General features: G+C 48.5%; 1 protein-coding gene across 1 annotated transcript in view; it reads right to left on the reverse strand.

The window, feature by feature from the left end:
* cog5 (component of oligomeric golgi complex 5) overlaps positions 1-21596 on the reverse strand; it is a 128470-nt gene that overhangs the window by 15264 nt on the left and 91610 nt on the right. Inside the window, exons 12-17 of the mRNA XM_064342813.1 lie at positions 20069-20273; positions 17028-17189; positions 14872-14971; positions 8272-8382; positions 6034-6096; positions 2596-2699 (exon numbers count right to left, since the gene is read on the reverse strand). Of these exons, the coding sequence (XP_064198883.1) occupies positions 2596-2699; positions 6034-6096; positions 8272-8382; positions 14872-14971; positions 17028-17189; positions 20069-20273 (745 nt within the window). The remainder of the gene's footprint in view (positions 1-2595; positions 2700-6033; positions 6097-8271; positions 8383-14871; positions 14972-17027; positions 17190-20068; positions 20274-21596) is intronic.

A 21596-nucleotide genomic window follows, 5' to 3' on the forward strand; every position in this document is an offset into this window, starting at 1 on the left:
AGACACACACACTTACACACACACACACACACACACACACACACATACACACACACACACATACACACACATTCCCCTTTTCATTCATAACGATTCAAAAAAAGAGCCTCACGCAAATCACAATTGCAGTCCGCCGCTTGGAGGAGAGCCTAATCAGGGCTGTTGCAGGGTCAGGTGCTCAGGGCTCGAGCTCTTATGCGTATAGGCTAAGTACGGTAATTATCTGAATCCAGCAGGACCGCAAAGAGGGTGACAGCAGCCAGTATTACACACCGCTCACCATACAGGCTCCAAGGAGCCCCCTCCACCCTCACCTGATCATGCCACGGGGTTTCACACATGATAATTAATCCATTATGCATACTCATCAGAACAAATGTTTTAACTGTTACCCTTTTAACTGTTTCTCTTAAAACCGTTATTTGCCAGTTTAACAGATAATTACACAACTAATGGAACAGACACCCTGAGCTTATCGCAACGGGTAATGCCACTCAAAATGTTTTTCAACGGTGGGGCACTAACAGGACAGACTGATAGTGACAGCCCCTACTGTGGGATCAGGAAGCCCTCTCATCCCATCACTGAGACACTCATACACACCCCCAACCCCCCCGTTCCACACACACGCGCGCGCACATACACACACACACACACACACACACACACAGCACACACACACAGACTGCACACACAAACACACACACACACACACACACGTGCACACACGTGCATGCACATACACACACACACACACACACACAGCATACACACACACACACACACACACAAACACACACGTGTGCACACACGTGCATGCACATACACACACACAAGTGCGCACACACACACACACACACACACACACACACACACACACACGTGCACACACGTGCATGCACATGCACACACACGCGCACACACACACCCACAGACATAGACGACGGAAGTCCCCGCTCTCTGAAAGGAAGCATGGCTTCCATTCACCTGCTAATCCGTCTCCCGGCGGACGAGCCGGTCGGGCGCGGGGAGCGTATCCGCCACGCCTCCTTTCATCCAGGAAAGGTCACGGTGCCGGGAGGCTCCAGCGGCACATTCAGTCCCACAGATGTAAAAATAAGGCCTTAAAAATGGAACGGACGTGCGGCATTGTGGGTAACGACTGGCTTCGCCGTGTCTACACGGGGACATTCCGTCACGCTGAAAAGCTCTGAGACGGGCCAATGGGGAACTGAATTATGTATCATCTCTGAGGCCCTTAGAAGATCCTGACTTCTGTCACCGGCGGTTCCTGCCTCCCTGAATTACAATGTCACGGTCCTCTTTTCTCAAACCACTTGTTTAACATTGATCATCTCAACAAGTGCATTACTGGAAATGAAGCTTCTGAGCTTGTGGATTGTCCACAGTAAAAGTGTGCTTATCACTCACTTATCATTCTGCTCAACAGTATGGAGAGACAACGCACAAAATTTTAAGCAAGACGGGGAAGTACTGCAGAAATAATAATCATTATTGCTTTGAAAAATTAACATGCTGGCTGAAGGAATTGCATTACCTTAAAGCTGCTTGGGGTAACAGTATGTGCAGAGTTTTTCAGGGAATTCATTGAAAGTTTCTACACATATGGTTTATTACCCTGTCAATTTAATTTATGGATTTTTAACAAGTTAAATAAAACATACGCGATTTCATTCAGAATAGTTCTGCGTGCAAATGATACTGATGTGACTTCATTACCGTATGCTAATAGAGGATTTACTATCATTTAAACTGAATGGAGGGACTGCATTGGAGGTTTGCATTTTCCTAGTTTTGAGGTAATGGGGTTAATACACCCATCTCAGTAACTACATTGTAAAGAATGGTCACTGGAGTCATTCGCATAGGATGAGCCATTTGTTTTCACTGACAAATGGCCGTGTAAAATCATAAACTACACTATGCCAGGCCTCTACGCTACCATTTATCTTTTGTTTATTGGTGGAAGATCACCCCTTGCATTTATTAAACTCCATTTTTGACTTCTGATATTTATGGCAATTGAAATGCCGGTCCATTGTGGTTTTCTCGACATCCAACAATAAATGACACGTGTACAATACTAACCGTGCCCATCGGTGGGCAGTCTGTTATTCTTCTAGATGTCCTTGGCGTGTCCGTGCTCCACTTTGGCGACCCTCGCTTTTAACTGTGTCACAATATTAATTTGTGATGACAACCACTGGCAAGCTTTTAATAATGAATCTTTCATGAAGTAACTCCCCATGCTCTTGTGGTATTTATCAAGTAATTTCTGAGATTAGACATCTGGCAGATAAAGAGTTTAAACGCAGATTACATGCCTCCTGATTAATCCTCTGAAGAGTAGGTGTTCTGGAATGTTCTTACATAATTCTAAGTCAAACTCCATTGCTTTCAATTACCAGTAGCAATTGTTACATCGGCTGTAGAATGTTCAGTTAAGAACATTCTAATCACACACGTACTTGTGATGTTACACCTGAAAGGATTAAGTCAGCTGATCGGGAATTTCTGCAGGGCCCCAATCACCGAGTGCAGAACGGCCTTGTGGGAAATGTAGGCGGCTCTCACCCAGAGAAGTCCTCCAGGTGCATGGTGATGATGATGGCCTCCACGGAGTCGCTGACGGACAGGAGCAGCGGCTGGACGGCGGCGGCCATCAGGGCCTGCAGCGACTGCAGCAAGGGGGGGGTTTGGGGGGGGCAGGAAGAGGTTAAAATGCTTAAAAGTCTCCGCGCCACATGAATGAACACCCCCTCGCGCGCACGCTGACTCAAGCTCATGCATATGCTAATGAGCGCAGCCACAAAAGAAGCAGAGTAAAAGAAAAAAAAGTTTTAAAAAAATCCTGGCCTACTTAAAAGCCAATTACCTCTTTTGAACTCGAGGCGTGCAATTTATTTCCCTTATCTGAAGGCGAAACCTAATCAGCCTCGGCAACCTAATCCACGGCACAAAGGAGGACGGCGGCGAATCCGGAGGAAGCGCACGCGGACGCGCCGGAGAGCGAGCGCGGGGGTACTGTGGGGCACGTGTGACTGACGGACATTTGGCACTGAAGCGCCATTGAGCAGCGGACAGGCTGGCATTTCGCCTGTGATCCACATGTAATTAGCCTGGCGGATGACATTTTCCCTTCCCCGCGTGACACGCGGACACCCAAAGTGCGCGTCACATCAGACGCACCCCCTCCCCTCCCCCCTCCCCCCCACCCCACCTCCGTCCGGGGGACCTCCGCAGACCCCCCCCGTTCCGATCGCTTATCCGGTGTTCCATCTCCTGCGAGGTCAATCTAAACTCAATAGGCCGGTTCCTTTGGCGTGTGTGCGCGTCCATCAGCAAACCCCCTGCACCAGGGAGATAAACAGATCGGCCGCGCAGATCTGCGCCCGCAGAACTCGCCCGCGATGAAGTTCCCGTCGTGCCCGTAATTCACTTCCTGCTCTTAGGTCTTACCTGTGTGTGTGCATGTGTGTGCGTGTGCACATGTGTGTGAGCGTGTGTGTGTGACTCAGCAAACCCCCTGCAACAGGCAGATAAAGAGATCGCCCGCACAGATCGCCGCCCGCAGAACTCGCCCGTGGTGAAGTTCACATTGCGCCCGTAATTTACTTCCTGCTCTTAGGCCCTACTGGTGTGCGTGCGTGTGTGTGCGCGTGTGTGTGTGTGTGCGCGTGTGTGCGTGTGAGTGTGTGCATGTGAGTGTGCGTGTGAGTGTGTGCGTATGTGCGTGTGTGTGCGTGCGAGTGTGTGCATGTGCGTGTGTGTATGTGCGAGTGTGTGCGTGCGAGTGTGTGCATGTGCGTGTGTGTGAGCGTGAGTGTGTGCGTGTGTGTGTGTGTGAGCGTGTATGTGCGAGTGTGTGCGTGTGTGAGCGTGCGAGTGTGTATGTGCGAGTGTGTGAGCGTGTGTGGCTGTGAGCGCGTGTGTGTGCAGGGCTCTGTACTAGGGAGGGGACGATAAGCTCCCCTCCTCGACACAGCTGTATATCTTGGTAAAAAAAAAACATTAAAGGTTATTTAATTCATTTATATCACAGTCATTACGGAAATAGCCGGCCGTAACATTTAACGCTAGCCAGCCGCCTATAAAACTGGAGAAGAGCAGTACCCGGCTTCGGACACAGGGGGAGCCGTTCTCATTTTCATCGCCCCGTGGGGGAAGGCAGAGGTCATGCAGTACATCTCTGCAGCAGGAGATAACGTCACCAGAAACAACGGAGCTTCCCCCACCCCTTCCCCCTTCTGAATATGCTGCACGTGTTCTTTTCTGGTGAAATTAAGGAGCTATTTTTGTGTTTAAAAGAGGGCCAATACATGTATTTCTGAATAAGCTGCACAGTTATTGCGTTGTTTAAAAGTAGGCTGAAATGCTTACTTGTGCTTGTACTTTTACTTACATATTTACTAAAGTAAGCTGCATGTTGTTTTGTTAAAAAAAAAGTTTATATTCACTTTTGAATTCTGTATTTTGTTCATACTAGTTTGGCATGGCGAAAATGTTAACATTTTTACATTTGTTTTACAACATGTTTTATTGAAACAGATGTTTTTTAATTGGGGTAAATTTGTATTTTTGTCACTGAAGTATGTTTTAATGCTGTTTTTAAGACTTATAACTTCATTCAATAATTAGCAAGATTATACTTATGTATCATGAAAATGATAATTGTACTATGAAATTTTAATATCGGCACATGCCCACTCTGCACACAAAGATGGTACAAATCAGTTCTGAAAACATTTTAAAATAAATAATCCACTGAAGACAGCACGAGGCTTCAACAATTCATGAAACAATAACAAAAGGACAGGGAGCGAAGAAGCCAAAGTAAATGAACAGAGAACCTATAACGATCTGGAAAAAAGTTGGTCCCTATAGTGGACAAATTCAGTAGATGTTTTTTTTTTGTGTGAGGCGAAAGGACAAATCATTTAATCTGCAGGTCAGGATGCCGCCCGAGAGACTCCCGCCTCGCTACCTGGCCCTTCTCTGGAACATCACTGTGTGCTCGCGGTGCGGGAGAGAGAAAAACAAAGACTGCTCCGTTTGCTCTTCTGATAGCTACGCTAACACAGGGACGTGGGTCCCAATATCAGCAAACCGAAGGAAGAGGTGGAGGAGGAGGAGAGGGGGGCCCGCAAACAGTGTGAAAAAACGGCTGGGGGGGGGGGGGGACCTGTTCCGTGCGACCCGATATTCACCGCAGTCCTTCCCAACAGGACGGAACAGATCCACACCGATCTGTCTTTTCGGTTCGAGGCGACCTGTCAGCAGCGTAACGCCTCCCGCCACCCCCCGTGCAGGTCTAGTGTCATATGAAGTGTGAATCGCGCCTCCCTGTCAATCTCCCGAAGTCTCCATCCCCGCAGACTGACAGGTGAAACCCCGACAGCGGAGCCCGCTAACCGCATGACCGCACGACCGCGGCGTTCCTTCCTCCTTACCGCTCGCTGCTCGAGATGATGTGAGCAGCGTGGAGGGATGTGCATATAACCTGGGCTGCGGTAATCCAGCATCACACACTCAGCCATGTAAAGAGGTGTCAATGCTGCGCATGTTCATTAAGGCATGACGCGCTGTCATGGATGTGAAGTGTATAGAGCTATCTGGTGCCTATCTCGCCATTCAATATGCACTTAAACAGCGCAAACACAGAGGAGAGGTGCTGGAGTTATTGTTGAGTATTGAGATATTGTGTTTTTGAGTGATGTGGGGTGGAGTATGGAATATGTACTGGGCTAAGTCAAAAACAGTGACAAGTTTTTGCCAGTGGCACCGTGGCCAGTGGTGCAGCCTGAGGTGTGTCAGTGGTGCAGTGAGATGTAGTGTCAGTGGTTCAGTGAAAAGTGGTGTCAGTGGTGCAGTGAGATGTAGTGTCAGTGGTTCAGTGAAAAGTGGTGTCAGTGGCTCAGTGAGAGGTAGTGTCAGTGGCTCAGAGAGAGGTAGTGTCAGAGGTGCAGAGGCAGGAGGTGTCAGTGGTGCAGGAAGAATGAGAGCAGAAAGTACCTCCAACGCAGAAGTGAGGGACTGCTCTGCAGCCGGAGGGAACGAGGCCATCCCAGAGATCACCTGCCAAACAGAGAGAGAGAGAGAGAGAGATGGGGTCACATTAGACAGAGAGAGGTCATTTTAGAGAGAGAGGTCATTTCAGAGAGAGAGGTCACATCAGAGAGGCCTCATCCAGGCAGAGCTCTACTCCTTCAATTCCTTAAAGTCACAACAACTTTATTACAAGCCCTGCGGCCAGCGACCCAGCAGAATAAAATGGCCCCGAAAGGAGTTTGGATAAATGTGATTGAAACGTTATCTACCGTCTCCCCCGTCGAAGACGACTCCCCCCCGGAAACATTAAAAACTGAAAGCTCCTCGTACCTGTGGCCAGGTTCGAGAGAGACAGCGCTAGTCTTTACTGCAGAGAGCTGCCCCGGAGCAGCCAATCGCGCGCCTGCGTGTCCCGGGCGAACGGCTCGCGGGGCACACCAGCGACAGCAGCACAGATGGAGGGGGTGAGCCCAGCCCATCGCACCCCCTCCCTGCACACACGCCGCGCCGTCTGGCTAACAGGCGCGCTCCCTAAAACTACACGGAGCGCGCCGGGAGCCGAGCGGAGGCCGCGACCCGCCCTCCTGGCCCGGCGAGGCAGCGATCGCCCGGCCGAGGAGGACGGCGTCCCGGGCGTCCAATAGCATCGCTCCCCCGCGGGCTGTGCTCTCCCCGCTCCGGGGGACAGACGCCATACGCGCCGCGCTGCCGCGTTCCCAAATTAAAATTTCGATAACCTCGCCCGTTAAATATTTCACCGCAAGGGTAATTGCGTTTCATTAGGCTATTAATCATCAAAGCGGTGGAAGAAGAATTACTCCAATGTATTTTTAATAAAACAAACTCTGCTTCTCCCAGCAATGTCCCCCCACCTCTTCTGCCGCAACTCAAGCGCTTTTTAAAAATCTCATCGTACTGCATCGAGTGACTGAGAATACGATTTAAGCTCACAGCACTGTGGTGATCCCCAGCACAACCCCCAGTGAAGGCTGTGCAGTCTCTTCTGATATGTCCCTTCCATGCTGGATCGCGTACATGGTAAATGGTAAATGGTAAATGGTCTGCATTTATATAGCGCTTTTATCCAAAGCGCTTTACAATTGATGCCTCTCATTTGCCAGAGCAGTTAGGGGTTAGGGGTTAGGTGTCTTGCTCAAGGACACTTCGACATGCCCAGGGCGGGGTTTGAACCGGCAACCCTCCGACTGCCAGACAATCGGTCTTACCTCCTGAGCTATGTCGCCCCACATCCAAAATGAGCCCGATCTCCCCCCCCCCCCAACAAACACCAGGCCTGATTAATCAACCAACGGCCCAGAAGGTAGACTTTGGCTCAGTCATTAATGAGGTTGGCTGGGGAGTAGATTGGCTTGATTAAACATGGCGACATGCAGAGGAGAGAGAAAATTTAGGGTTATCTGTAGAACCTAGAGCAATAGGTCTGCCAACAGGGGACAATGGATGGCAGAGTTCAAAGCACACTGTCTACAGCGCTTTGAAATTCAGGATTTTTGGCTTCCATCTGAACCCCTGTGTGTTGCTCTTGTTACATAACAAAGTACACTGTGTACATTTCATTTATTTTGCTCCTTTAGAAATGAAAAAATTAATTACCTGAATTATGTATACGAATAACTAATTCTATTTTCTGATTTATCTTGTGGCAGTATTATTTTTCATTACACTGTAAAAGTGAGCAGAATTTGGCCATGCAAGCAGGGGATTTGAAATGTGGATACAGTTTCTCTGCATTCTCAATGCCAGCAACCAGGATACACATACCGCATACACATCAGTTATTCATCACAGATACTGCAGTATAAATGCTCGTGAAATGAACAGAAACCAACCAGATTTATTCGTTTCTGTTATAGAGGCTTTCTTGCATGCTGTGCCCAAACATTTCGTTATTTGCAGTTAACATATAAGGTCCTGGGACCACCTACAATGGAATGTAGCATAATGCATCACAACTTTAAATGCTCACCTGTTAGTCCTACCGTCATCAACCAGGTTTGCTGAATCTCACTCCATTTTGTTTTAAATGATTTTTTAAAAAAAATCAACCAAGCACTACTGTTTTTCTTTCTCTTTTCTTTCTTTTTTTCCCCACATCTTTCATCAGAGCACTCTGCTTAGATCTATATTCCTAAATCAAGCAATAGACTGGAGGGGTAGAACGGAGACGAGATGGATAAATACCTTCCCCACGGCCTGCTGCAGCTTGTACAGGGAGTTGACCACCGCCACATTGCGCCTCTGGCCTTCCGTCAGGGGCCCGATCACCTGGCTGGCATCGCCCTGGGTGCACAGCTGTGGAGAGAGAGAGGGGGAGGGACGGAAGGTGGGTTTGGAGTCACTGCAACCGAACGGGCACACCTCACAGGGTCCCCTAGTGGAGCAGCCACGCTACTACATTTGGTCAGTCGGTGAGATGATGAGTGGAGAGAAGGACAGAAGCCGATTCTCAACACCAGACATGAAAACTAAGAGAAAGAAAACAGAAAAGAAGAGAAAAGAGAAGGGGAAAGGCCAGCAGATGGTCACACCTCAAGGCCAGAGGGACTTCTCAGGGGAGACCAGAGAGGATTCTGGGAAAAAGTAGCTCTTATAGCTCCTATGCTGCAGCTCAGCTACATGCACGCTACCTGCAGGCGTGTCTGCCCACTGGGGTACAAGATGGCCGCAGGTGGCTCACTGTCTCCATGTCACAATCATCCCTCCCCCCCACCCCCTGCGTTCACGAGAGGCGTGTGCATCCCCACCCCGAATCAGCCTTCCATCTGATCTGCACAAGTGATGGGGAAAATAAAATTTAAAACCACTTACAAGAAGAGAAAAAATGTGCTACTTTGGGGTGAACCACGTCTTGAATTCCCGGTTTAAAAGGTGAGACCGTGTCAAAAATGGGGAATTCACAGATCAAGGGAAAAAAAACAAACAAACAACAAAAAAAAAAACATTGTAGAGCACTTTGTAGGGGTGCCATGGCAACAATCTAAAAATGGCATGGCAACAGTTAATTATCACCTCGCCGCACATGCGTGCTCATGCCAGGCAAGGTGTTGAGCAGTGTGCTGATATACAGCGCATGGGATTTCACAGAGGGGAAACCGGGTTACAATCAGACAGACAACAGAAGAGAAGCGGGCAGTGACCGCGACGGCTCTTTGACCGGTGACCGTGGGGCCTCTTTGACCGGTAACCGTGGCGCCTCTTTGACCGGTAACCGTGGCGCCTCTTTGACCGGTAACCGTGGAGCCTCTTTGACCGGTAACCGTGGAGCCTCTTTGACCGGTAACCGTGGAGCCTCTTTGACCGGTAACCGTGGCGCCTCTTTGACCGGTGACCATAGTGCCTCTTTGACCGGTAACCGCGGCACCTCTTTGACCGGAGCCGCAAACCGCGGTGGCCAGCGTGTGGGTAATGTCCGAGTCCCTGGACCGAGAACCGCCGTGGAGCTCTGGGACCGCACCGCGAGCACGATCCGCCACAAGCCTTCATCAAGAGGCAGGGCTTTATGTAGGTCAGCACAGTTACCCTCATTACACCTGTACTGCCTTCACCCCTCCCCTCTGAATGCCCCCCACCCCCCCCCCCCCCCACACACGCTCTGGAAAATCAATCCAGCGTTCGCCCCACAGTCTCCTAAATACGAGCAGCGTTCGATCCGTGAGCCGAAGCCGCAGCTGTGACTGCTCTGAAGAACACGACGGGCGCACCGGCGGCGTCATCAATCACCGCTGAGTGCCGCTGCGGCCGACCTCTGACCCCCCGAACGCTCCAGAGTAAATAACGACGACCCTCCCAGGGAGCTGGGAGCCTGTAGCCTGTAGCCTGTGGCCCGGTCTGGCGTGGGAGGCACAGGGCTTCACACAGAGGCCCCTTTTAATGCAGCATGCAGCGCATCAGCGACCGGAGGCATCCATGTATCAGTGGGAGAGGTCCACACTGCAAAGCGTGCAGGGCTGAAAGAAGTACGGGGCTACTGAAATGCCGGGTAGCGTGCTCCACTCCTCTGAGGGCGAACGCTATCCACTCTGCTGTCTCTCAGCAAACGGCCGTCCCCCCTGCCTCTTCGTTATTTCCATCGCCGCGCTGCTACAGTCCAGAGCGTGTTCATTTCCGCTGTTTGGAGAAGATCAAAATAGCTACACCTGATGCGCGGCGGGGGCAGGCGCGCTCCCACGCCCACGCTTAACGCGCCTCCTTCCCTTTTCACACGCGCAGAGGAGAGCGCAGCTGCGGAGCGCCGCGCGGATGCTGTCCCCCCCGATAACAACCACCCCGCGCGCGACGCGCGGCCTCAGCTGCGCCAGCCCGCCAAACGAGGCTAAATTGCCGGGGGTGGCCGGTGGAAATGAGAAGCCAAATCCGCCCGTGACAGGAGGGGACGCCGCCGCGAATTCAACATTAATGAGCCGCCTTGGCGGCAGCAGCCCCTTACAGGCTGGCATGCATGACTGTGAAGTGTGTGTACATGTGCGTGTGTGTGCACTTGGAACTATTAAGTATGGGAATTGCAACTTAATAATACATTACAAGCACATAGGGCATTGCACTGCTATTGGGAAGAGCAGGTGAACTCAGACAGTGGCCTGAAGCCAGGCCCCGCAGCCCAGCTTGGGAACGTCTAGCTCTCAGGCAAACCCCATCAATCCTCGCTGAAGGAGACAGGCAAGAAAAGCGAATCAGCTGCCCGCTCCAACATCGCTCCCTCTGAAGGGGAGACCGGAGCCGGCCGAACCCACGGCAGGAGACACTGCTCCAGGACGGCCGACGGAATCAGTCCACCTCGCCGTTTATGAGAGAAACAGAAACGGATTTAATCATCTCCTTCAGCTTTCTGCCTTATTTTTATTTATTTCCCTGGGAGGTGGCCTTATCCTGGGCGACCACAGACGCTTACTTGGGGTTTTCCAGCGATCTGATGAAGTGCTCTGTCTCAAGGGTACGGCCGGTTGTGCCCCAACTGGGAACTCAGCCCATAACCTTTGGGCCCCGGGCCCCCCCCTCCACCATCACGCCACACGGCCATGTTTAAGAGGAGGCGGGGCCTAATCGACCCCTGCTCTTAGAAGAGAAACAGGCAGACTTAATCAACCCCAGCTCTCACAAATTATAAGAGAAATAGGCTCGCTAAATCAACCTCAATTGAACAAGGAGCGGGCGGACTCCGCTGACCGCCGTTTTAATAAGGAATGGGCAGACATAATTGACCTCACCTTCTCTAAATGAACCGGGCTAAATCAAGCTCAGTGGCGACAAAAAGAAACAGGCAGACGTATTTAGGCAGGCGCACTTAATCAATCTGGGTTTAAGAGATTCAGGCAGACGGGCAGACTCATTTGACCCTGGTTTTTGTGAGAGAAATAGGCAGACTTACTGGCTTTCGCCTTTTAAAGGAGATTTAGGCAGATTTAATCTCCGCTTTTGTGAGATAAACTGGAGGGCTGTACCAAAAGCTGAGCAGAGAAATGAAGTGAGCAGAGAACAACATTATAAAAAAATAAAAAAACCACACCAAACATGTCCAGTACGCGTTATAGCAAAGTGAATTTCCCACGTACACTTGCGGCACCTGAAGCCAGAATACATTTTCTTGAATACATTTTGATTTTGTGCAAACAAGAGACTAATCAGTACAACCTTTAGCTGTGGCATGGGTTTCTGGGGAGTTACGCACTGATTAAAAAGCTCACATTGATTACCGAAATACACAGGTGTCCCCGCGTCACCTAGCTTTCTCCTAGCTGTGTACGCAAGGCTGAGAACGCTGTGGCTTCAGGAGAGAGAGAAGCACTCCGTCTGGGCTGCAGTCGCAGGCTCAAAGGAGTCGCAGGTTGTAATGTGAATAACATTATAAGGTTATGAGCCAGACTTGAGCGCCCTGGTGACCGGGCCTTAATCCCTGAAGGCCGGTGACATGTGACCTTGTGACACCACTGCCGTTACTCATTTATTTACTTAATGACCCGCCGGTGCTCCGTCCTCCGCTGATCGCAAACAGACGGACGGCTTCGGGGGGAGAGAGAGCGCTGGGTGGTGGGCGTCTGGAACTCGCGTCCGAAAAAAGCCCATTTTCCGCATCGCGAAAGCCGGCGACTCCGGGCCGTTCCATTTGGGATTAGCGGGTCGGAGATGGGGGCGTAATCTGAGCCCAGCAGAAGGGGGTCCGCCGTGCGGGACAGGTTGTAATGACTTCCCAGCATTCTCATTCCCCACTTTTGCGTGCGGTTCTTTTCTTTTTTCCACGCCGTTCTCTCTATCCGAAGAGGAGTAGCTTAACGTCCGGGCCTCCTTGCTCGCAGGCTTTCATTTGCTCTCCTTCTGAAACGCCTTTTAAATCGTTTTTTTTTTAGTTTTTTTTTTTTTTTAAAAGACTTACCAGCCGAACCGACGATTGCAGCCACGAGGGTTACATATCGTACAAAGGGCTCCGAATGACATCTCAAATTACAAGGGCTGCTGCAGAGAAACCAATAAACCCTGGGATTGGGCGTGGATGTGGGGGCGCATGGGGGAGGGCGAGACTTTAAATGGAACCCCCAAGGTTTAACAAACTCCAGCAATTCAAGCGCTATACAGCTTTCAGATCCTTACCCATTAATTACACGTTCATTTCAGGAACTTGCGGCAATGTGCATAAATCTGTAAAAGCGTTAACTTAAAGGTGTTATTAAACTACAGGACAAAGCACTACTGTGACCAGATACCACACTCTGTGAGACCAATAGACTAATATGGCCCACAAGCTCAAATAAATGCGCACGCCACTAGTGGCTAAAGGATGTAACACAAAGAGCTCAGCAGTGAGGAGATTGTGCATGGTCGCATGACTTAAGCCACATATTATGTTTGGGGTCAATTTGACCCCGTTCAGTGTTTGACATCTCTTAAAAACCAGTTAAACTTATTTTTTCTTCTTGACACGGTACGATTTTTCTGAATTTGGCGGGATTAAATAGACGTGCCATAAACATAATGCTGTTTTCAAAAGGCCTGGACTATCTTAGGATACAAAGGCGTTGTGTGGGGTCATTTTGACCCCAGGCTCTGTAGCTGCAAAAACGTAAGAAAATATATAATCTTTTTTTTTATTTTTTACCTCTGGTTTTTGTGGGTAATTCTGGTGGCATTTTCTTGTACAGGTTTCAAACAATCACTTACCTCAGGCGCTAAAACGAGAAGTTTTTCCACAAATTAAAGATAAATAGAGATTTAAAAAAAAAAGAGATAAAAGGCTAGTGATTTGGAAGACATTAGGGAGTCGTATATTTTCCATGAATATTGTCTAAATTTAAACTGCCGGTGTCAATTTGACCCCAAACATAAAAGGCATCCTCAAATTGTGACATGAAATGACAGTTAACAACCCGCAAGCCCGCCTGGGAGGCCCCGTGTGCTGACCCCGGGGCCACTCGGGCCCTTTCAGACAGAGAGCCCAACCTGCACCTCCGGGCAGCACAGGGTGCCACTATATCCGACTCCCGCTCAAAAGGAGCTGGCCAGCCATTATCATCAGAGCGATGGCCGGTCTTGTCTGATGTGGGAGAAAGCAAAAAAAGAAAAGAAAAGAAAAAACAATTCAAGGAAGAGAGGGCAAGAATGAGGGATTTTTTATTTTGCCTGATGGCTGTAGGCGACGATCGCAGTCCACAGCGCTCACAGGTGGACTCTGGCTGTGGAAAGCTAATTTAGCGTCGAGCGCGAGCCTGCGGGCCGGACAGTTGGGTGAGTGGCTTCAGCGCGCTCTCTGGGGCTGGAAGGACAACGAGCCCAGCTCCCGCCAAAACGCCAACAAGGAGAAGAGTGCCCTTAAAACTACTGCCCCCGAGATTTCTCACCGTGTACAGACTGCCTCTTGGGTCCCAAGCTCTTGTACTCAGTTATTTTTTACCTCGCCGTTAACGTGTTTCGTCATTTCGGACATGTTGGCGGCAGCAAGACACCCCTGCCGCTGGTTTAAAACTATTTCTCAATTAAACTAGACTGGCAGAGATAACCTGCACTTTCTAAGCAGTACGACATGAACATTGTAGAGGGTCATCTACTGCGTCTTGTAGACCAAGTCATCACCTTTGTTTGAGCTACAGTACATACAGTATAAGAAAATGGCTACAGCACTGAAAATGGAATCAGCTATGCAGTTGCTACTGAGAGGTTGGAAAATTGAAATACAATACCTCCTGTGTTTAAATACAAATTTAAAAAAGCGGAAACCAAACACACTTTGAGATGTAATTATTTGGAAACAACCGCTGCAATAATCTGAAAGAAAATAATATTGACTGTCTGATTTAGGTGATAATGAAAGCTGACACTTAATAAATGAATCACCTCATCTGAAACCACAGCAGCAAATCTAAAACCAGCTTATCTCAGCTCTGCTACTCCCAATTACCCAACCCCCTTTGGAAAATGATAACGGAAAACACCTGGTAGCTACAGTACAGGGAGGCCTGTAGCTCCAGGCACACACTGGTGAAACTGAATTTCAACAACTATCGAAAGCTTACATAACACAAACTCAGCTTTTCAAATGTGTATCTGACATCAGAGGAGAAGGCACACTGCGCTTTATTTATCAGGATGGTTTCCCCATTTCAAACAGCCACAGGCCTTCTTCTCCACGGTCCTCCTCACACTCCACCCTCACAGGATCTCGCTAGCTTCTCAGAAAGTCTCCGACTGAGCAGAATCTGCCCGAGCGTGTGTGTGTGAACTCACCGCCTCCTCCGAAACTTCAAAGAAACTCTTTAAAACTGAGTAGAGAAACCGTCCAGTTGCGCAGAAACTCACCAGCTGCTCGGACTTCACGCAGAACAGCTGGACGGTCTTGGCGGCGTTCTTCGCCACGGCCAGGGTCAGGATGGGATCCACTGCCGCCACGTTCAGCTCGCTGGGGAGGAGAGAAAACGACACGCCCAAAAAACCTGCGTCAGAGTCCCACAGCCTGGCTCACACTCGTACTTACACATAATGCTCTCGCAGTGTAATTACCATATAAAATAATATTACCATATAAAATAATGACTATGAAAGTACAGAGGTGACAACATTATGTATGCAGAGCCCTCATAGAGATAAGCACTGAGTACATGTGATGAAAGCATATATGAAAGTGTGTGAACAGGCAGTACGCCAAGTGTAAGTAAATGGCCTTTTTTATTATGCACACTGAGGAGGTAGTATCCAGACACAGCATTGCATACGGCCATGATGGGATACGTCTTCATTTTGTCAAATTAAAAATGAATGATTGCCACACGGGGAATACAAAGGAGTGCGAAGAGAAAGACTTCCTCCTTTCCCTACGCCAAAGGGCGGCCTCAATCACAAATAACATCTTACAACATCCTACGACCCCGTGAAGCGGAAAGAACACGTTCTGAACTGTACTTAAAAGGGCTATGAATTGGCACTTTAACTCCCGTACTTTACAAAGCAGCAATCGGTTCTGCCAGTACGCAACTTCAATCAAACAGCGGGGGGGCTGAGGGGTTTCGATCGGCGAACAGTAATGCACTGCGCCAAGGGGTAGCCTGCATTAGCGGAGCCATTAGCTTCTATTCATAAGAAGGTTTCAACGTGATGAGGCTGGTTACTCAGCTGGGCCTTTTAATGAAGCAACAGGTAAAGTTTAAGGCGCTGTACTATCTGTCTGTAGACAAATCAGTGAAGTACAGGGCCACAGGAAGGGAAGTGGACTACAAAAACCATCTGTCTTAACGCGTTTTATTCTTGAAATGAGACTTAAAATCTTTTTTTTTTCTCTCATTTAGAAAATATTAGCTTGCTTTTTGTTACTGCATCCTTGACAAATTGTCTTATGACACTGGCAAATATTGAAATGAGACAAACTGCCTTACCTCATTGGCAATCTTTCTGTCTTATTTAGCAAATAGAAATAGAAATGACTCTCTGTGGTCATTAAAGATCCCATGACACTTATTGCTAAGAGTAGGGGGTTCCCCGGTGTCCTGGCCAAATCCCAGATCTGGCTCTTGCAAAAAACTTGCCACTAAAAATCATCCCCAGATTTAATTGGCCAAATAATTGTTCTCTCCCTCTCCACCTTCGCTAATGTGTGGTGAGCGTTCTGGCGCAAAATGGCTGCCGTGCATCACCCAGGTGGGTGCTACACATTGGTGGTGGGTGAGGTGAGTTCACTGTAAAGCACTTTGAGCATCTGGAAAAATGCTATATAAAATGTAATTAATAATAATAAATAAGTCTAATATAATACGAAAACACTTCTTAAACAAGACTTATTTTTTGTTTTTTTGTAGTGCAGTCAAACACAGGGTCATAGGAGGTTGGGCCAGGACATGGCCTCTCCAATGTTAGAAGCAGTGAAAATTGTTCCTCTCAATAATAATGTGGACAATTTTGCCTCAGAACTTAAAAGCAGTTCTCCACAAAGCACAATGGCAGTATTTAGTAACCAGAGCCAGGTAGGGTCACTGTTACATTACCTGTCTGTTGTGTTAGGGTCAGTAGTACATGACCTGGCTATAGTGGGAGGGTGGTAGTAGTTCTACTACTTTAGACAATGGTAAAGAAAATCACTGTCAGGGGTAGTGCAGTACTTACACTAGATATAGCAGATAGGGAGGTAGTGTTACATTACAACATATAAGGTGGCAGAACTATGGGACCTAGCCTTAGGCAAAGAGTTGAGGGAGCACTACTGTAATCACTACTGGTGTAATATAATGGGAGTTATATTACACCAACCAGCAGTGCGGTAAACTACCTGTCTACAGATGGGCATGGCAGAATAGGGTAGTGCTCATTAGGAGTGTACATGCTTGTAAGAGGACGCTATTTTACATTAGCTGTTCTTAAGCAGATGGCAATAGCATAGGACTTGCTAGTTGACACAGATTGTTACGGTTGCAGTCTATATGACATAGGTTGTATATCTACCAGTTCATGAGGGATGGCGCTTGTACCTGGCTATTGTTTTGATGATGCTCTCCAGCTCGTCGGTGGAGGGGGGGTTGCGTCCCCCCTGCGGGAACACCAGGTTGATGGGGTCAAAGAGGCGGGACAGGGACTTGGACAGGTAGGCCGCTTCGTAGGGCTGGAGGGAGTCCTTCAGGGCCTTCTCCGGGCTGGAGAAACAGGCACGGACACAAACGCTACGTTCACTACGTCTGACGGGGAGCGAAACCGTGGAAACCTGCACCGCGTCTCACACCGCGGCGCGTAACGAGAAGAGGAAAGAGGCCCGATTTACGGCCCCGGGCCCCGCAGCTTCGCGGCTGAGCCTCGCCGAGGAACCGCTTTTTGCCCGACGTGCTTGGAGGACGAGCCCACAACAGGAGACAGCGCCGTTACGCCCCGCGTGAGCGCTAAGGAGGCGGTAGCGACACGGCGGGGTTTGAGCTGGCTCGGCGTCGGCCCCGGAGATGCTCGAAGGAGCAGATTGAACAGTTGCACCGAGGCAGCCAGCCTCCCCCACGTTCACTACTGCTTTCCATGTCACAAGTCGCACCTTATCCCACGACAGCTTGGAGATCCAGAAATAGGCATTCTAACAAACACGGCGCCCGTTTGCAAAGCCAAGCATTACATCACATCACAAATGCACCGAGACGCAAAACAGAGATGACTTCTGCAAGCACTAGAATGTTGTCCTATGTTGTCCTATCTTCAGTCAGCAAACAGTAACAGTACTTTTCGCGTTTTCAACTCTTGGTCAGAGAGTTTTCTGCAGACGTTACCAGACACTCGCGGCGCCAGATTGAGGGGCGGTATTATTATGACAGTACAGAGTTTCAGACACACATTTGAACGATCAAATTCATTGTGCGCGTATAAATTACACGTCAACGACAAAATGTGGGATTTTTACTTCCTGGTATAACAATGGACAGTGACAACCTCGTAAATTGATTTATTCTTTGAGGGACAGCTTATCTTTTTAAGACAAACACGGCACATGTAATTGGTGCACAGCAGTGCAGACCCGTGGGTTGCAGAAGCTACTGTAGTTCTTGAAACCATATGGCTGCAGGTCCAAATCCTTCAGTGAGACACTTCTGTCCTTGAAGGGACTAACTTGACCCACTTGGTTTCATCTGCATAAATACACGCAAGGCATTCTGAATGATTGGGAAAATAATGAACCTTTTTAAGAATCATAATCTAAATAAAGTAAATAAAGTGATGCAGTTTCAGCTGCGTGTAAAGACTCCTCCTCCATTACAGCCCCTTCACCCTTACATGCCTCTTGTTTACGTCTTATCAGCCGTGCGCATCTCCACAGAGACGGGAGGTTATTAGGGATCTTTGTTTATTTCTCCGAGGACACTGGAGGACCTTCCATGGAAAACCAATTTGGCACAGAGCACTCTGCGTAATTACAAGGTCAAAAAGTCGGAGAAAGGGGGGCCCTGGCCAAAACCCCCCCCGACCCCCCCGCCCCCCGACAGAGATCGCCTCGTCGGGTCTGATCACGTCGCCAAGCTCATCCGGCAAGGCCGAGTTAATCGATATCTCCTCTCCCTCTGTGGATGGCAGGACTGTCACTGGGGAATCTTTTGGGACTCCTCTGCCCTTTCCCCTCTCTGAGTGGATGCCCCTTTACTCCAGGTCAAGAGTAATCAACCCAAGCACGATTCTGAAGATCTTCCAAACTGTCGGTTTTCATTCCAACCCTGATCAGGCACACCTGACCGTACTAATTAGCAGCTGAACAAGATCTATAGCTGTTGAGTGAGGTGTGTTGCGTTAGGGCTGGAGTGAAGACCCGCAGGACGGCAGATCTCCAGGAGCAGGGTTATTCACCGCTGCTCCGGGGGCTCCTGAGAAGGGCAGGTAGGGGCCCTGAGTGAAAAGCAGCCAGCGTTCCGTCTCCTTCTCACCCCTCTCCTGACTTTGAGGCTTCCCAGAGAGAACGCGAGCACCGTTGCGTCGGACGCACAACCAAAGACACTTTCAACTCTTCCTGCACGTCCTCCCCCCCCAGGGGCCTCAACTGACACACACACACACACACATACAAATAAACAGAAAACACAGAATGTCAGGAAGCTGTCTTCCACAAGAGCTTCTCCGGGCTTTGTGGGGGGGGGGGGTGTATTTCTGAAGTGCTCGGAGATCCGAAACACCGCACTGCCTGCTGCTCTGCATTACGAATATCTGCAGGAGACTTCGTGGAGCGTGACAGCTCGCGTATTAACGACCGCTCTCACCGGAGACCAGCGCCTCACGGCGGGGTGCGCCGTGGAAGACCAGCGCCGGTAAAGAAGATGAAGAGGAAGCGTTTAGTTCGCCGCTCGTTATTCATCGAGACTTCGTGTTCTTACGAGGGCGGTAATTCAGACCGAACGCCGAGATCGATCTGCTATCCCAGACTCACGTCTCCAGGGAAACCGGAGGAAGGCGGTCGGAACAGAGGAGGGACTTGTATCCATCGCCGGAACGTGACCGGAGCGGTTTTGACGATAACGGCTGGAACATAAACCATGAACCCTGACGTCTTTTTGCCAGATCATTTCCGATCCAGACTACTTGTAGGTCTTCGCAGGTTTTCTGCAGACGGCTGGAGTGTGCCTGCCCATTTTCACTGCAGATGAAACGCTCTGTAATTTGCTTTGGTTCACTGTGTCTGCCAACTAATTAATAGCAATAAACATAAGTGAGAGAAATTAGCTTTCAAATTCCCATATGTACCCTGTTCCCCGGCTATTTTACCAATGCATTTTCCGTTATATCATAATAATTAAAGGACCGGAAGAAAAACTGCAGACATTTTTGTAAATGAACGTAAACAGTATAGTGTCTTTGAAATCAGTCCGTGGCAGTTCAAAGAGAAATTCTTCAAAGGGGATTAGTAAGATTTGAGGAAAAGCCAGTTACTTCTTATTATCACCCAAGAGTTGTAAACCAAACAGTGAATGTACCGGAATAAATTATGCCAGTTATAACCTCTTATGAACCTTAACCGTTAGTTTACAAATCCAGCATAGACCCCCTCCACACTCACTCGTAGTCCTGCTTGGCCTGTATGAACAGGTCCTGGGGCTCCAGGTCGGAGGCAGGGAGGTCAATGGGCAGGTCCAGGCCCCCGCTGCTCGCCAGCGCCCCCTGGATGCTGGCGCTGTACTGCTGCAGCCTCTTCCACAGCTCATTGTACAGCCGCAGGAGCTTCGGGTACTCGCCTTCGAGAGTCTGCTTCAGGAACGAGGAGGCTAGGAGAAGACGGAGAGAGAGAGAGAGAGAGAGAGTGAGTGAGTGAGTGACAGTGAATGAGTGAGTGAGTGTCGTCAGGAAATCAGGATGCAGAGCAGGAGCACAGAAAAGATGTGAGAGAAAGAGAGAGGGGGTGGGTGGCTGGGAGAGAGGGGTCTTTATAGTATGACATTTCATTTTCAAAGGTTTTGCAAACAAATGATAACTTTTCGCAGTCCTTTCTGTTTTGTTCTGTCAGTGAAGCACACACTTCCATTTGCACCTGGGATATTTTACAGGGGTTAAAATATAGTTCCCACTTATTTGTAAAATGGTGTTATCCAATGCTACAGTAGCTAACAATATAAATAATTAAACATAATCAATTCATGTAGGGTACATAAGAAACCCACCCCTGATTATTCTTACCATGATAAAATTTGAGAGCTTTTGCTAAGGCCGAAAGCTCTTAAATCCACTGACATCAAGCAGCCTCACCAACATCAAAATGCACAAATTATAGTAAATTATATAATTATCATGATAATTACACCCTAATGTATCAGACCACAGGGCAAAATGTATCCCTTGTTGAAGACCGTACAAAAAAAAAACATGAAGCACACTTGACAGCAGTCGAGCCCTTAAAAAGCAATTCACTTCTGGCTGATTATCTAAGCGTTCTGAAAAACAACAACAGCAAAAAAAAAACAAAACAAAAAAACCCTGACGATTCACAGACTCGCTAAGCACAACGCTGGCTGTTAAAACAGGCAGAACTGGCTGCCAACAGACTATCAACTGCACTCAAGCAATCAAACCGAAGAAGACAGACAGCAACAGACTCACTTTCGGCACACAAAAGCACATAAAAGACAAGGAGAAGCCATCCTCTGTAAAAACCACTCAGGTGTGACAAGTTTTCAGAATTTACTAAAGATGCCAAATGAGGGGAAAGTATCAGTCCCCTGAAGGAAAAATGAGCTGTACTACACTGCTAACATAATATAGCTCTGCCCGCTATACACAGTTAGTGATATCAAAATAGAAATATTTTAAAAAAACATTACCATACAAGGATTAACATTATGAGTATAATTAGGATTATGATTAAGATACTTATTACTACTACTACTAATAATAAGAATAATAATGACTATTATTATTATTATGTACTATTATACATTTCAGCTGTGTTTGTCTAAGATCTCCAACAATTAGTTTCAGGGATCTACAAGTCTCCGGTAAATAATCTTACAGAACACAAAATAGAAGGACAACAAAGCCAGCAGCCATTTTGAATTTTCTGTCTGAGCGTTAGCAGTGAGCACAGAGACAGCTCA

Source organism: Anguilla rostrata, chromosome 7 (genome assembly GCF_018555375.3).
Source record: "Anguilla rostrata isolate EN2019 chromosome 7, ASM1855537v3, whole genome shotgun sequence".
In the NCBI taxonomy this organism is placed as follows: Eukaryota; Metazoa; Chordata; class Actinopteri; order Anguilliformes; family Anguillidae; genus Anguilla; species Anguilla rostrata.